General features: G+C 43.7%; 1 protein-coding gene across 1 annotated transcript in view; it reads left to right on the forward strand.

Annotated features, from left to right (window-relative positions):
• EVA1A (eva-1 homolog A, regulator of programmed cell death) overlaps positions 1–16,422 on the forward strand; it is a 48,575-nt gene that overhangs the window by 15,050 nt on the left and 17,103 nt on the right. The window contains exon 2 of the mRNA XM_049095352.1: positions 8,912–9,034. Coding sequence (XP_048951309.1) covers positions 8,912–9,034 — 123 coding nt within the window. The remainder of the gene's footprint in view (positions 1–8,911; positions 9,035–16,422) is intronic.

Below are 16,422 nucleotides of genomic sequence, written 5' to 3' on the forward strand. Positions count from 1 at the left end.
CTGCTGGCCCTATGGTCAGTGTCCATAGGTGGCTACCCATTCACTGTCATCACTCTGGTCTGCTTGGCTTCCCACAAAGAAAGGCCAGTTTCCTTGCCTGTAGGAAGATGGTTCTGCTAAGACAAGCAAAACTGCCTCCATGGCCTTTTCTGTGTCTCTATTTCCAAAATGTCTCCCTCTCCCAATATTAGGAGCCAGGGACGCACCGTTTCTGCTACATTGATTAATTCAACTATCTTTTTTGAGCTCCACTTTTGTACCTGAGGCACTGAGGAAGCACACCAACTCTCATCTAGTTTCTGCCCTTCTGATCAAGAAGATGTTTCTTTAACCCTTTCCTACTGAATGTATTGGGTTTCTCCTATGTATGGAAAGGCACAGTGGTTTAAAAAATTTTTTTAGCATTAAAACTCTTTAAATGAAATCTTACATGGCATGTCAATGAGTGAAACAGAAAAAAGCCAATAGTTTGCGGTATATGTAATTTTATGTGATAATTCTAGCTTATAAGTGCAGTTAATTTACAGAAACAATGAGACTGTTATGGTGAATGAACATGAAAACTTGAAATGGAGGGTTTGGGATGATGGTTGCAGCCTCAGAGCATCCTTGCTATTGATGCATCCCTGTATTCTGTACTAGCTGTACGGCCTTGAGAAAATTGGGACTGCCAGCCACTGGAAGTGATAACACTTTTAAACAGGGTACCTTGCAGGGGCGCCAGGGTGGCTCAGTGGTTGAGTTCAGTGGCCTGCTTTTGGCTCAGGTAGTGATCCTGGGGTCTTGGGATTGAGTCCTGCATCAGGCTCCCTGCAGGGAGCCTTCTTCTCCCTCTGCCTGTGTCTCTGCCTTTCTCTGTGTCTCTCATGAAGAAATAAATAAAATATTTTTTTAAAAAGCCAACAGGATACCTTGCAGATTCAGGTTATTCTGATTAAAATGACCCAAACCTTGAAAGAGGAATATAGGAAAAATTGGTTTTAATGTTGACGCACTAACACTCTTGACAACTGTTTGCATTCCTTCATTATAAAGGATGAATCGAAAGGAATAGATAAACAAGTTCTTCAACCAGTTTCTATCTTTGTTTGACAGAAAATATTTCCCCCAAACATACTGTGTCATTATGAATTGTAAATTATGTTATTAAAATTATTTTCAGAAACTTCAATGCCTGTTTCTCTCTAGTATCACTTAAAACCTTTAACACAGCCAGAGAGAGAGAGAGAGAGAGAGAGAGAGAGAAAGAAACAAAGAAAGAGAAAAAGATTAATTTGGCATGTTGAGCCCAAACTTCAGTTATCACTTTCACTTTATCAGCTATAGGAGGAATGGTCACAGCATGGCCCCACATTGCTGAGTTGGAATTTTAGAAACCTGCCAAGCACTCTAAGAATAAAACAAGCACTAAAGCTACCAGTGATACCCGGTGCAGCATGTTGTGTTTGGTCCCTCATTACTGCACAGTTTACTATTATATCTTTATGGGAGCATGCACCCCATGGATATCCCTGAGGCTTGCCTGGTATTTCATGGAGTATGGCACACGTGAACCGGAGTGGTGGTAGCATTCTTGCACGTATGATTTTACAGCACGCGAAGACTTGCTTGGGTCTGAATTGTTAAAAGACATTTTTGGAATTGTGGCTTTCCTAACTCATTTCATGTGTTCAAACATATGCACGGTTTTGGCAGGAGAACCTTTATTCTGAAGTGGGCATATTAACCTGTAGCTCGTGGGGTCTACAGGTCATTCACATTTGGCATGTCACATGCTTGACTCTCTCTGCTTGTGGTTTAAAAAAACATTTTTTTTAAAAACGTAATTTGAGTCAAACATTTGTAGAACCTCTGAAACAGGTAGGTTGAGCTCTAGTGTATGGGAGTAAAGTGGTTTCAGGGAAGCTGCAGAGCTGGCCTGGGAAGCCCCTCGTTAGAATCGGGTAGATGTCTGCCCAGCTCAGGGGTTTTCACCTTCCAGATGCTCACCATTTGTCTGTGTTGACTTGACTTGGCACGGAGCAGGTTGCGTGTGGCTGTGGGACTAGCTCCCCCTGGCGAAGAGCCATCAGGAAGGTCTCGGGTGGAAGCTGCCTGCCTCCCCAGGATTGACACGGATTCCTGCCAAGGAAGGCTGGCACACCCCTTACCTCGCATTTCTCTTTCCTGCCCCTCCCTGAGGGACTAAAGGGACTTCCAGAATCCCTGCTGTGAGGGTTTTAGCTCCACCCTTATGACTGAGTGCTCTGGTTTTAATAATAGTAGTGGACTGAGAAGTTAGCTTGGGGCCAGGAGGCCCAAAGAGACCACAGTCAGATGTCTAGGAATGCTTCTTGTTCCCATTTGTGTGCTCCTCCATGGGGTATTATTTCTGTGAGTCCCCACATTTGTAGATGCCTCAGATAGACTAGACTTGGGGGAACCCCTCTGGTGGTGGATCGAAGTCTCTGCTTGAGCAATAAGATGGCAAGTGGGGCACCTTTTTTAATGGCCTTCATCCAGGATCCACAAGTCTCCCACCCTGTCCGGCCCTACTGGCAATTCTAAAGACAAAGCCACACAGGATTTGGTCAGAATTACTCACGCACATGTTTGTTGGTGTGGCTGACCAACAGGGCTGGAATTCTTTTCATGCCCAGTGTGGTTCACATGTTGTGAAGCTGTCTGACCAGCACCTGACAGTCCCCATGTCCGTCTCTTCTTTCTCCAGCGGACACTGGCAGGCTGGTTTCCTCCAGAGGTCAGTCATGGGCCTTTCCCTCTACATTTGGTGCGCTCAGTCAGGGCACACATGGGCTGAGGACTCCGCACACCTGCAGTTACTACTCCAGGATCACAGTGTGCCTCCAGCCTTCCTTGCCACTGGTATTCCTCCAAACTTCTTTACATGTCTTACAGTCTGGTCAAACTCAATGTTCCTGGGTCTTCCTGTGCCTCCTCCATGAAGGAAAATATGTAAGGCTCCTCTTTTCAAAGAGCTTATAGCTTACTGTAAAGTATGAAAAACACACACTTTTACTATATGCAAAAGATTGGTTACAGGATTCCGAAAGAGGGAGCGATTATGTATGCAGGGGCGGATCAAAGAATGTTCTTGCAAGAGGTGATGTGACGTCAATATTCAAGAATGGGTAGGATTCAAATGCAATAACATGGAGAAGTACCTTCAGCAGAGTGAAGCCCAGAGGTAGAACCGGTTGGGAAGCATACAAAGAAGGGAGTGATTCCATTTGCTTGGGCACAGGGCTGTGTTGGAAAGAATTTTACCCTGTAGGTGATGATTTTGGGATACAGGAGTGGCATTATTAGAACACTGTTTCCAAAAAAAAAAAAAGAACACTGTTTCCTAGGGCTCAGCCTGGCACCAGGATATGATGTTGCAGGGAGGGGAGGTTGGAGAAAAGGGAGGCATTTCTGAGTCAGGCAAGTGGCTGAGAGCATGAAGAGTCAGAAGGGATGTGAGATAGAGTTTTCAGGGCACAGGAGAGGAAGGGCTCAAGATAACCCCCAAATCTGAACCTGAGTCACTGAGAGGCTCAGGGTATTATGAACACTGTGGAAAAAAGAGGAAACGAGTGGGTGGGAGAATGAATTTAGGACATGCTGGGCTGGAAAGATCTCTGGAAATCCAAGTGGAGACTCCCATTTCCCTTTGTCCAATCTCAGCATTCTGGACTCCCCTTTGAGGTCAGGCCACTCACCCTGGCTAGGACCAACCCCAATTTGGCACCCAGGCTTATCTGACTTGAGGCAGTAAGTACTGACCCCCTGATGGGCTGACCTAGGGCTGATGATGAGAACTGTGGTGTCCATCTCTAGCTTCTCACAGAACCAGCCTTTGCTCATCTCTTCCTCAAATTCCTGTCTTCTTTCTTATATTCTTACTCACATGGGCCCTCCTGGGACAGAGACCCCTGCCTCTAGGCTGGTGCCAGGGCCCTGGCATTTATGCACAGAACCCAGAGGCTGAATGCTCATCTTTAAAGATAACTTCCTGGGTTTTTTCTTTGTCCTGACAGCCTAAGGGACACTTTGTGGCTTCTGATCAGTGGCCATTTTTAAGGCCCATAGGACTGGCTCAACTCTGCTACCTGCCAAGCCCAGTCCTCAGGGCATGTATCATCCTTAGACCTGGGTCCTGGCCCTCTCTCCACTCCCAGGTGTTACTTCAAGTCCAACACCTCATGTCACCAGGTGACTTCCAGGATATGCGAGGTGTCCGGCAGGTGCAGAGCACACTCTGCACCTTACACCCTCCTGGGACCTTCAATGAAAAAGCATCTTGCATCTTGTCTCCCAGGGTTTGAAAATTCTTTCTGGATTCTCACCCCTCTCTCTCTTCCACCCTAGTTATCTTCCCACAGCTGGACACCTGGCCTTCATGCTACACGGAGGTCTCTGCGCTACTGGTACTGATGATGTTTCCTGTCTTGGTTGTTTTTACTGCTGGTTGCATCTGGGTTCTGGCAATGCCATCATCCAGTTCCATGGGAGCTTCCTTTGTGTGTATGGTTTGGAGCCTGCAGAAATAAACTGAAACTGGGGAGGGAGCTGGGGGCATCCAAAGCCTCTGTGACTGATTTAGTCAAACATCTTCAGTCACTTTCTTCTCATTCTGAAGATTTCACATAATTAAAACCATTCCTGGCCAAAACTAAATAAATTTTGCACATGCTGCTTGAATTACTGTGCAATCTTACCCCAATGTGGCTTTCTCAGAGATTAATATTTCACTAAAACTATTCCTCTGGGTAGGCTGAAGCTAGCAGCTGTGGAAATTCAACATTTGCTTTATACAATGAAACTTTAGGACAGGGCTGCTTTTCACATTTCTCAGATATGTAGCTCATTTGGAAAAAAAAAAAAAAACACAAAAAAAGCATTCTTGGCAGAGTCCATGTAGCATGAGCCAGATATCCCAGCTTGTGTTGCTGTATATTTAGATATAAAGTGATGAGAAAATGTGCTTTTAAATGCTTAGGATATAACATTGGCGCATAAAAGTTAGAGTTATCATTTATTTAGCACCTACTATATGTCAGGCATTTACACGCTCTGTATCTTCACAGACACCCCAGAAATGCACCAGATCTGGGCCTATTTGTCTTCTGATCCCTGTTTTGCCCTGGATAGCAGGGGCTGACCTAGCGGTTGCCTTCCTCAGACCCCAGGGTGCTCTGGCTTCCTGCTGGGTTTGGCCAATGGAGGCACCAGGGGGAGGCTAGAGGGCAGAGGAAAGGAGGAGGCCAGAGTATTTTCTCCCTTTCTCTCTTCCTCAAGCATCTCCTCTAGTGGTGCCCACATTTCCACTGCTCCAGATTCTTCCTGGTGTCCCTGGCCCCGGGTAACACTGCCTCCTCCCCTTGTCCCTTCAACTGTCTGCTGCCCATCATTGCTGATCTCCCAATTGGCTCGTGGCCCCCCATCCCATACAACCGTACTCCAACTAATTTCATCTTTAAAAAGATGTCAATTTGAGAAGTTCTTTCAACTCCCGCCGACTTGTCTATCATGTGAGGCTTCATCCCTCAGTTTCTTTGTTACCTTCCACCTGAATTTCTGTCTTTATCATTGCAATCCATTCCCTGCATTCACCCTTTTGTTGCCAATATTTGAAACAGTTTCTCTTTCTCTGCTTAGATGCTGATTGACGGATTCAGGTAGGAATCAGCTTCATTTTAATGAAAAGGAAAGGAGGGTCAGGGAGGTCAACTAATTGCCCAGTCTTCAAGATAGGTGGTGATGGAGCTTGGGTTTAAATTCAGGTCTGATCAGTCCTGAAGCTTGTGCACTTTCCCCTGATTAGCCTGTGTTTTGTTTACTGGTGCCACATGCACCAAATGTAACTTCTCCTGCATAATCCCTTCATATTCTAGAAGAAGCCTCTCACCATCTCCCTCTCCAAGATTTCCCCGGATGAAATTTTCTTCCCTTCAACTGTTGCTCATAAGAAAGAATTTTGAATTTCCCCCGATGCCCTGGTTGAGTCTTTTATTTTTTATTTTTATTTTTTTAAAAAGACGTTTATTTATTTGAGAGAGAGAGAGAGCGAGAGAGCACAAGCCTGGGGTGAGGAGGAGAGGAACAGAGGGAGAGGGAGAAGCAGACTCCCTGCTGAGCATGCGGGCCTTGATCCCAGGACCCCAAGATCATGACCTGAGCCCAAGGCGGACGCTTAGCTGTCTGAACCACCCAGGTCCCCCTGGTTGAGTCTTTGAGATCAGTACGTCTTAAACTTTAATGTGAAGATTATGATTCAGAATGGCCCTGGAGACAATTTCAAATTTATATGCAATTTTAAGAAATAATAAAGAGATCCTATGTTCCATTTAACCAGTTTCCCTAATGATAACATTCTGCAAGACTGCAGCACAATATCACAACCGGGATGTTGACACTGATACAGTCAAGATGCAGAACATTCCCATCACCACCAGGATCCCTCTGTTGTCCTTTTATAGCTGCACTCACTTCCCTTCTGACCCCACCCCCTCCTTAACCCCTGAAACCACCAATTTGTTCCCATTTCTATAATTTGACATTTCAAGAATGTTGCACAAATGAAATCATATAATACGCAACCTTCTGATTGAGGTTTTTTTTTTTTAAGACTTTATTTATTTATTCATGACAGACACAGAGAGAGAGGCAGAGACACAGGCCGAGGGAGAAGAAGGCTCCCCACGAGGAGCCTGATGCAGGACTCAATCCCAGGACCCCAGGATCACAACCCGAGTCAAACGCAGATGCTCAATCACTGAGCCACCCAGGTTTCTCAAGATTGAGTTTTTTCACTCAGTATATTTTTTTTGAAGATTCATCCAGGTTGTTGCATGAGTTAAAGTTTGTCTTTTTTTTGTTGTTGTTTTGAGTAGTATTCCTGGTCATGGATGTACCACAGTTTGTTTAAACATTCACCCACTGAAGGAAACTTGGATTATTTCCAATTTGGGGCTATTACAAATAAAGCTGTAAATATAAAGCTCTACGTGGGTTTTGTGTGAAACTAAGTCTTCATGTCTCTTGAGATCAGTGCCCAGGAGCAACGCAGTTGCTGGGTTACATGATAATTTCATACCCAGTTTTTTAAGAAACTGCCAAATTGTTTTCCATAGTGTCTGTTTCATTTTACATTCCCATGATCAATGTATGAGTGATCCATTTTTTCCACATCCTTGTCCACATTTGGTGTTGTCACTATTTTTGAAGGTTCTTTATATATTCTAGATACTATTCCATTGGGCAGATAAATGATTTGCAAATATATCCTCTCTCCCCACACTATAGTTTTTCTTTTCATCCTCTTAACACAGAAGAAATCTTTTTCATTTTCATGATGCCCAAATTATCAATTATCTGTTTTGTAATGTGATTTTGGATTCAAGGCTAAGATTTGTTTGCCTGGTCCTAGATCCCAAAGATTTTCTTTATAAGAAGTCTGAGGTCTCAGAGAAGTTACTTTGATTCCAGGGGTGAGAGAAGTAGAAGATAGAAGGTTCTGGTTGGAGAGTGAGATTTCTGAGTGTGAGTGAGTCACCCACGGTCACTCAACATTGGCTCTGTACTCTTAACTGTGGGAGGCCCTGGGAACAAGTTGCAGAAGGAAGACATAATCCTTGCCCCTAAGGAACTCGCAGCCCAGATTTCAGAAGTGGCGCCTTTCCAGGTGACAGTAAGGTCCAGGATGTGTCCCTGAAAATGGTTTGCTACAGTAGGTTGGAGGGGAAGTTTGGTGGAGCAAACTATGCCAAGTGGCTGGCGTGTTAGCATGTTAGGTATGTCACCCACTGGTGTTTATCAGTCCTGTAGAGAAAAGCAGATTTCTTTCTACTCGGTGATTTCTCTGGGACCATGTGTATCCTCTTCCTATCCTGAGGTATGGGAGCTCTTTTTCCATTCAAGCCTTTGCATCTCAGATGCCATGTGGCCACACTGGGGTCAGTTCATGTGTGTTTTTTACTAGTGTTTGGGGTGGGGGTGAGTGGGTCTCAAAGATCTATTTCCACACTTTGGTGCCTGAGTCTCTAAAGATCTGTCAATCTTGTGCTTCAAGTTTCCTTTTCCTTCTTCCTTTAATTTCTTCACCAGGAAAATGGAGATGGAAAGGTACCACAAATTCTATGGGAGGCTGAGGTGGCTAGGATAAGTATCTATAAGAAGTAAATAAACGAGCAGAAGTCAGATGCTGCAGAAGTCGGCAGGAAGTGATGCCGACACATGCACACACATGTCTGTGTAGAACAGGGGACTGCTTTAGTGCTTCGGGAGCTCTAGGACAGATTTCATTCCTTCTACACGCTTTTCAGTGAAGCTCACAACATAAAGAGGCTGTGTGGGATCTAGTCTTTCAGAGGCCCCTGCTGGCCTCCCTAGCTGGGTTGAACCTAGCTCAAGGCCTTAAGACTTCTGGCTGTAGGAATCCACATATCAGCACTTCCAGGTTTTTTGTGCCTACACAGTGCTGCATGAGACTCATTTCATGGCCCATCTGGGCACTGCTATCTGGGAACCAAATTTCCTCCCTTCCTGTTCCAGAGAACTTCACTGATGACGGGGCCATGTGGACACATCCCACTCTAGCTGTTCTGTGGGCTTTGGCTGCAAGAGGGAAGAGGAAGCATGCATCTCTGATCTTTTACCCCTTGCTTCCCTTTCTGCTATGAACTTGGGAGTTTGGTTTCTCTGGCCGTCTGGCTCCAATTCCATATTAAACTCTGGCAGTGAGTTTTATCCTCTCAGGAGACGCTCTTCCATCTTTTCAGAGGTCCAGGAAAACATCACCAGGGTTTTTCTGCTAGGTTCATGACGTGACGTCTAAGGCATGATGTGATGATGTGATGGCATGATGTGATGTCTTGAGCATATGATGGTTTTCTGATGTTTTTTTGGTGCCATTTCTCTTTTCTTTCAGAGCCTGAGAATCCAACTGAGGCCAACCAAGTTTCAGAACCTCTACTGCTTGGCACCAACATCACCAGGGATGAACTATTTTTGCCAGATAATCCTGTGTCCCTGACAGCACGTCTCTCCCCAGGTAGCTAAGGGGATAATGAGTTTTTACCACCCTGCACACTATGTAATGAGAGAGTCATCTGCCCAGCGGCTTACACACCACGGCTTAGTCACCGCTGCTACTGAAGTATAAGATGAAATCTATCATCCCTTGGCACATTTCATTTTATACATTCAGTGATTATACTCAATATAAATGAGTGGAATCAAGGTTCCAGAGAATATGATTCCGCAGCCCTGGGAATGAGGTTACCTCTAAAATGGAAGCCAGTGGGGTACCTGGCTGGCTCAGTGGTTGAGCATCTGCCTTTGGCTCAGGTCATGATCCCGGGGTTCTGGGATCGAGCCCCACATTGAGCTCCCTGTGGGGAGCCTGCTTCTCCCTCTGCCTGTGTCTGCCCCTCTCTCTATGTCTCTCATGAATAAGTAAATAAAATCTTAAAAAAAAATAAAATGAAAGCCAGTGAAGATAGCATGCAATGCATATAATTAGCCACTCAGCCTAAGAGACAGTGCTCATAGACAGGCTGTCTTCTACATCAAGAAACCGGCATGTGTTTAGGGAGACAAAATTATAAGACGTAAGTGATGGACAGCAGCTATGTTCTTTTTTTTTTTTTTAAGATTTTATTTATTCATTCATGAGAGACACAGAGACAGAGGCAGAGACATAGGAAGAGGGAGGAGAAGCAGGCTCCCTGTGGGGAGCCCGATGCAGGACCCGATCCCTGAACTTCAGGATCATGTCCTGAGCCAAAGGCAGACGCTCAACCACTGAGCCACACAGGCATCCCAGCAGCTGTGTTTTTTCAATTGTATTGTAGTTTGTTGGTAATTAATTAAAAGAGCTTTGAGTCAGGGATGAGAGAAAGCTGTCAGTAAGATTTATAAGAATTGGTGAGATATGTTCAAAGAGAGTGTACTGTAATGCTGGTTGACTGGCCCTAGAGTGTCCTCTAAACATAATTTCCCCTAGAATACAGTTAATGCAATGGGTTATCATCAGGAGAAAGCCCTGGATTTGAAAATATGCAGCTCTGTAGTTGTAATTTTGTCCTTGCCAAGATAATCCTCAGGATCCACTTGTCTAGAAGGGGACCTGACTCAGCTCTTGTGCCAGCTGACTCTCCAGTTATGAATTAATAAAACTGCTATTGGTTGATGTGTTCTCTTGAGGGCTTCATTAAAGTGAGGTGTTCTCCTGGAACCCATTCACTTCTGGTTATGTTTGTTTTAGAATAGGGTCTCTCTCAGCCTTGATATATTCACTTTTGGGGCCAGATAGTTCTTTGTTGTGAGGGACTGTTCTGTGCACCATAGGCTGTTTAGCATAGCCTTCCCTCCTACCCACTAGATGCCAGTATCATCCCTCACTGCAATTGCAACAACCAAAAATGTTTCTACACAGCCAGATGTCCCCTATGGGGGCAAACTGCCCGAAGTTGAGAGTCACCGATTCTAGGAGCTAACCAGTGGTAAGGGACTTCCTTGAGGAACAGAGCACAAAATTGTACTTGGGGGTGGATGAATGCTTCATGCTGCTTACTTTTATATTATATTGGTAGGTGTATTGATCAGGGTTCTCCAGAGAAACAGAACCAGGAGGATATATATATCCAACCAGTAGGAGATATATATGTGATTATGGAGGCTGAGAAGTCTCAGGATCTTTCAACTGCAAGCTAGAGACCCAGGAGAGCCTGTAGTATCATTCAGTTCAAGTCTGAAGGCCTGAGAACCAGGGGAGCCAGTAGTGAAAGTCCAAACTGAGGCTGGATAAGATGAAATGAGATGTCTCACCTCAAGCAGTAAGACAGGAAAAAGGGGGGCAAATGCCTCCTCCCTCCACCTTTCATTCTGTTAGGCCCTGAACAGACTGGATGATGCCAACCCACATTGGGGAGAGTGGTCTACTTTTGTGAGTTCATGGATTCGAGTGCTAACCTGGTCTGGAGACACTTACAAATGATGTTTCATCTGGGCACCCCATGGCTTGTCATATTGACTCATAAAATTCACCACCACAATAGGAGATGCAGGAAAGTTTTAATGATAGGGCAAATCACCAGTGGGAGGTATTGGGAGCTACCTGGGGTGTTCCATCCCTGTTGAGGGAGAGTCAGGGAGAAGGGTTTGGATTTACAGTTCGGCTCTGGGGTTCATCACTTCTCTAGCTTCTGCAGTCCATGTCTCATTGGCAGCTGTCCGGAGCAGAATCTCCTCGGCCGAGTTGTGCCCTCTGTCTTGGTGTCCTCTCTAAGGTGTGCTGTAACTGCCCAGAGAACTGCCTGTGTGCAGGGCCAGCGAGGACTTGCCCTTGTACCCTGGGTCAGATTTATGAAGAAGGCACTAAGTGCCTCCTGGGCTTGTGCTTTTGTAGAGTCTTAGCGCTCAGGATGAAGGGGATCTCAGAGGTTAGGTAGAGCACTTTGCAAACTCTGCTGGGCATTTTATAAAATGGGAATTTGATTCCAAAGATCTTGGGTGCTGTCCGAGATTATATGGATCCAACAAGCTCCCGTGTGATGTCACTGCTGCTGGTCCTTGGACCTCCATTAAGTAGGAAGACTTTAGACCAGAGGTCTGCAAACTATGGCCCATGGCTCAAATTGGGTCCACCACCTATTTTTGCCAATAGAGTTCTGTTGGAACACAGCCACGCTTGTTCATTTACATATTGTCTCTGGTAGCTTTTGTACCACAGTGACAAAGTTGAGTAGTTGAAACAGACCACATGGTCCCTGAAGCTTGAAATAGTTACTCTCTGCCCCCTTACGGTAAAGATAAAGATGCACTGACCTCTGCTCTAGGTTGACTTGTGCCACGTGGACCGTGGAGGATCTTCCCGGTTGCTCTTTTGGATGGGCCATTCAGAGGTTGTCTTTCCTAACCCTTGGCCTGTCTTTTTTTATCCCTCTTGCTTCTAGCTCCTGCAACCCTCCCCATTAGTGCCTGGGGTGTAAGGAGACCTGTGGGAAGAATTTCTTTGCTACAGTAAAGCTTCCTTCTTGTATGTGAACCTTTCATAGTTCTGACAAAGTGTCCTGCCTGGAACCCCACTCAGAGCCAGTCAGCCCTGGTATCCTCTGGTTTTCTAGGTAGCTCACCTTCAGATCTGTTTGGAAACACCCTTCAAAGACTGATGCCTAGAATATTACACAGAACACTCTATTTGTTTTTCAGCCAGCCAGCATTTACTGAGAATCTCCTTTCATCAGGTACCATGCTAGATTTTTAGGTGACAAGAGATACAGCAGATGCCTTTTCAATCTAGGAGAAAACTTGTGAACCGATCATTCCAATTACAAAATCATAGGTGCAATATTAGAAAGATATCTGGATACTTTGATAACCAAAGAAAAGGGTCTGATTGGAGCTTCACTGAAGTGGACCTTTCTTTTTTCCCCCTCAATCATGATTTTTTATTGACTATTACACAAACACAATTTTGCATCTACTGATGTGATATATGCTTTTCCTCTTATCTCTAAATATGAATTACAATGATTTACTATCTGTTTTTTTAATAAGTGAAATAACATCTTTTACTTAAAATTAAGCTATATTGGGCAGCCTGGGTGGCTCAGCAGTTTAGCGCCGCCTTCAGCCCAGGGCGTGATGCTGGAGACCCGGGATCGAGTCCCACATCGGACTCCCGGGATGGAGCCTGCTTCTCCCTCTGCCTGTGTCTCTGCCTCTCTCTCTGTGTCTCTCATGAACAAATAAATAAGATCTTTAAAAAAAAAAGAAAAAAATTAAGCTATATTAATAGTGTGAAATAAATTATAATTTTATTGACTTCAATTTTCAGTATAAAATAATTCTGCTACCATTCCTGTTAGCTTAAAACCAAAACTTGATTGCCAGATCCTCTGATTGGAGCAACTTTCAGAATTCACTCCTGAACCTCAATAACATTTTTTATTATTTTAAAATTATGCCAAAATACACATAACACACATTTATCAGCTTAACCATTTTAAACTTCTAGTTCAATGGCATTAAGTGCATTTACATTGTTGTGCAACCATCCATTTCCAGAATACTTTTCAATCTTGCAATCTTGCAAAATTGAAACTTTGTATCCTGTACACACTAAACAATAACTTCTAATTCCTCCCTTCCCCCAGCCCCTGACAACCCTCACTCTACTTTCTGTCTCTATGAAAAAGACTACTCTAGGTATTTCATACATGTGGTATCCCAGAGTATTCCAGTTCATTACAGTTCTTTTGTGACTGGATTATTTCACTTATAATGTCCTCAAGGTTCATCAATGTTGTAGCATGTATCACAAATTCCTTCCTTTTAAGGCTATGAGTAATACTCCATTTGTGTGTGTGTGTGTGTGTGTGTGTGTGTGTGTGTGTGTATAAACACCAAATTTTGTTTATCGAGGCTCCGTCCACAGTTTGGCTATTGTGGACATTGCTGCTAGAAACATCGGGGTATCCCGGCGTTTCATTGCATCTGTATCTTTGGGAGCCTTGGTGTCCATCGAAAGATGAATGGATAAAGAAGATGTGGTCCATGTATACAATGGAATATTACTCAGCCATTAGAAATGACAAATACTCACCATTTGCTTCGACGTGGATGGAACTGGAGGGTGTTACGCTGAGTGAAATAAGTCAATCGGAGAGGGACAAACATTATATGGTCTCATTCATTTGGGGAATATAAATAATAGTGAAAGGGAATAGAAGGGAAGGGAGAAGAAATGGGTAGGAAATATCAGAAAGGGAGACAGAACATATGGACTCCTAACTCTGGGAAACGAACTAGGGGTGGTGGAAGGGGAAGAGGGTGGGGGGTGGGGGTGAGTGGGTGACGGGCACTGAGGGGGGCACTTGACGGGATGAGCACTGGGTGTTATTCTGTATGTTGGCAAATTGAACACCAATACAAAATTAATTTATTATTAAAAAAATTTTGTTTATCCATTCACCTGTGGATAATATTTCAATTGCTTCTACCTTCAGCCTACTGTGAATAATGCTTATAATAAGTGGTGTACAAATATCTGTTTGAGTCCTTGCTTTCAATTCTTTTGAGTATATACCCAAAAAATTGCTTGATCTTATGGTGATTCTAGTTTTCATTTTTTGAGGAACTGCCACCCTATTTCCATACTGTCTCCATCATTTTACTCTCCCACAATACAAGGGTTCCAATTTCTGTAAATCCTCTCCAACACTTGTCATTCTTTTTCTTTTCTTTCCTTCCTTCCTTGTCTCTGTCTCTCTCCCTGCCTACTTTCCTTCCTTCATTTATTTTTTTAATGCTAGCTATCCCAATGGGTAGGAGGTGGTATCTCATTTGTGATTTTTATTTGCAATTCCTTAGTGATTAATAATGTTGAACATCTTTTCATGAGCTTATTGATCATTTGTGTATCCTCTTTGGAGTAATGTCTGTTCAGGTCTGTTGCCTGTTTTTTTAATCAGGTTGTTTTTTTGTTGTTGAGTTTCTAGGAGCTCTTTATATAATCTGGATATTAACCCCCAATCAGATATATGATTTGCAAATATTTTCTTCCATTTTATGGGTTGCCTTTTCACTTTGTTTGACTGAGTCCTTTGATGCATGGACGTTTTAAATTTTGATATCGTCCAATTTATCTATTTTAACTTTTGTTGCTGGTGTTTTTGGTGTCATATCTAAGAAATCATTTTCAAATCCAATGTCATAAAGCCTTTTTCCTGTGTTTTCTTCTAAGAGTTTTATAATTTTAGCTGTTACATTTTGGTCTCTGACCTATTTCAAGTTAAAATTTTAATATGATAGAAGGTAAGGGTTCAACTTCATTCTTTTGCATGTGGATACTCAGTTTTCTCAGCACCATTTGTTGAAAAGACTGTTCTTTCCTCATTGAATAGTCTTGGCATCCTTGTTGAAAATCATTTGACAAGGGGTAAGGGTTTATTTCTCAGCTCTCTGTTCTATTCTACTGTCCATATACTGTCTTTATGCCCGTACCACACTGTTTTGCTTATTGTATTTTTGTAATAAATTTTGAAATCAGAAAGTCTAAGACTTCCAATTTAGTTCTTTCTTCAAGATTCTTTTGGGTATTTGAAATTCCTTGAGATTCCATATGAACTTTTAGTATGGATTTTTCTATTTCTGAAAAAAAAGTCACTGGGATTTTGAGTTTGCTGTAGGACTTTCGAATTCTCCTTTAAAGGAAACATTTGCTAGACAGATAAGGGGAGGAGGAGGCATTTTAGGCAAAAGGAAAAGTGTGATCAAATACATGAAAAGATAAAAGGACCTGGTATGTTTGGGGAACTAAAAATAAGCTGGTAATGTTGGACATTAGGCATGGCTACAGTTCTGTGTATATGTGTATGGGTGTAGACTCAAGTAGGAGGTGAATTACGAAGGTAAGGGTCAGATATTGTGGAAACGGTTGTGTATTGTGCTAAGAAGTTGAATGGGGATTAGTTAAAGGGTTAGGCTGTGGAGTGAAGTGATTAGATTTGTACTTTATAAAGATGACCCTGTTGGTGAGATTGTATGCTAGACTGAGCCAAAAGAAGGGTTTAGCAGAAGGATTAGGAAGAAACTACTTCAGAAACTCTCAGAAATGAAATGGTGAGACTTGTGCCATGGTAGAATTAGTGGGGAGACAGGAGGGAATGGATCTGAAGTAGCTTTGTGCCACTACACATTCAGACATTTTCCAGTGACTTCACTCTCTTCCTGGGTCCTGAAGTCCTCACATCTGTAGAACAGTCTCTGAGCTCAGAGTGGTGGTTCCGACTCTTCACCTGTGTCATATGGTTGTGACCTTTTAAGAACTCAAATGGCTGTTGAAGAAGGCCGAGGGCTCTGGCTCAGAGATGCAGAGTCCCTCAGCAGTAGCTGGCCCCTTCTCAGATCCCCTGAGGCTCCAGCTCCTCATCCTGCTACTCTCGGGCCTCTGGTTGCTCCAAGGACCTTGCAGTCATTTCTCTCTTACCTGTGGATTGGGCTTTTTTTCCCTTGCTTTGGTTTTCCCTGACCCTGTTGGAATCCACCAGAATGTGAGTTGTCTTCTCTGTTATGACCCATTCCCTCCACCTGCAGAATTGCAGCTCCCCAGACCCTCTTGTGTGGTACATGTTACTGAGACCCTGACCCACCTGGGAACCTGTTTCTTCTCCAAGGACTGGAGTCTTTTGCTTCTTTAGCTTTCCCCAACCTGACATCTTTTCAGCCATGGTGACTCAGTTCCTGCCCTCAGCTTAAACGGCATTGCATAAGAATTGTCAGGGTCTTTGCCACTTTTTTCTCCTTTCATCTCAGCAAGAGCTTCACTGACTGTACTTGGTAATGATAATGCCAGGTCTGAGCCACAGCAGCAGCAGCATATAGGGAGAGGATGTGCTCCATCGGCCGGAGGCTAAGCCACTTAACACTGAGATC

This window comes from Canis lupus, chromosome 17 (genome assembly GCF_003254725.2).
Source record: "Canis lupus dingo isolate Sandy chromosome 17, ASM325472v2, whole genome shotgun sequence".
NCBI classification, from domain to species: domain Eukaryota; kingdom Metazoa; phylum Chordata; class Mammalia; order Carnivora; family Canidae; genus Canis; species Canis lupus.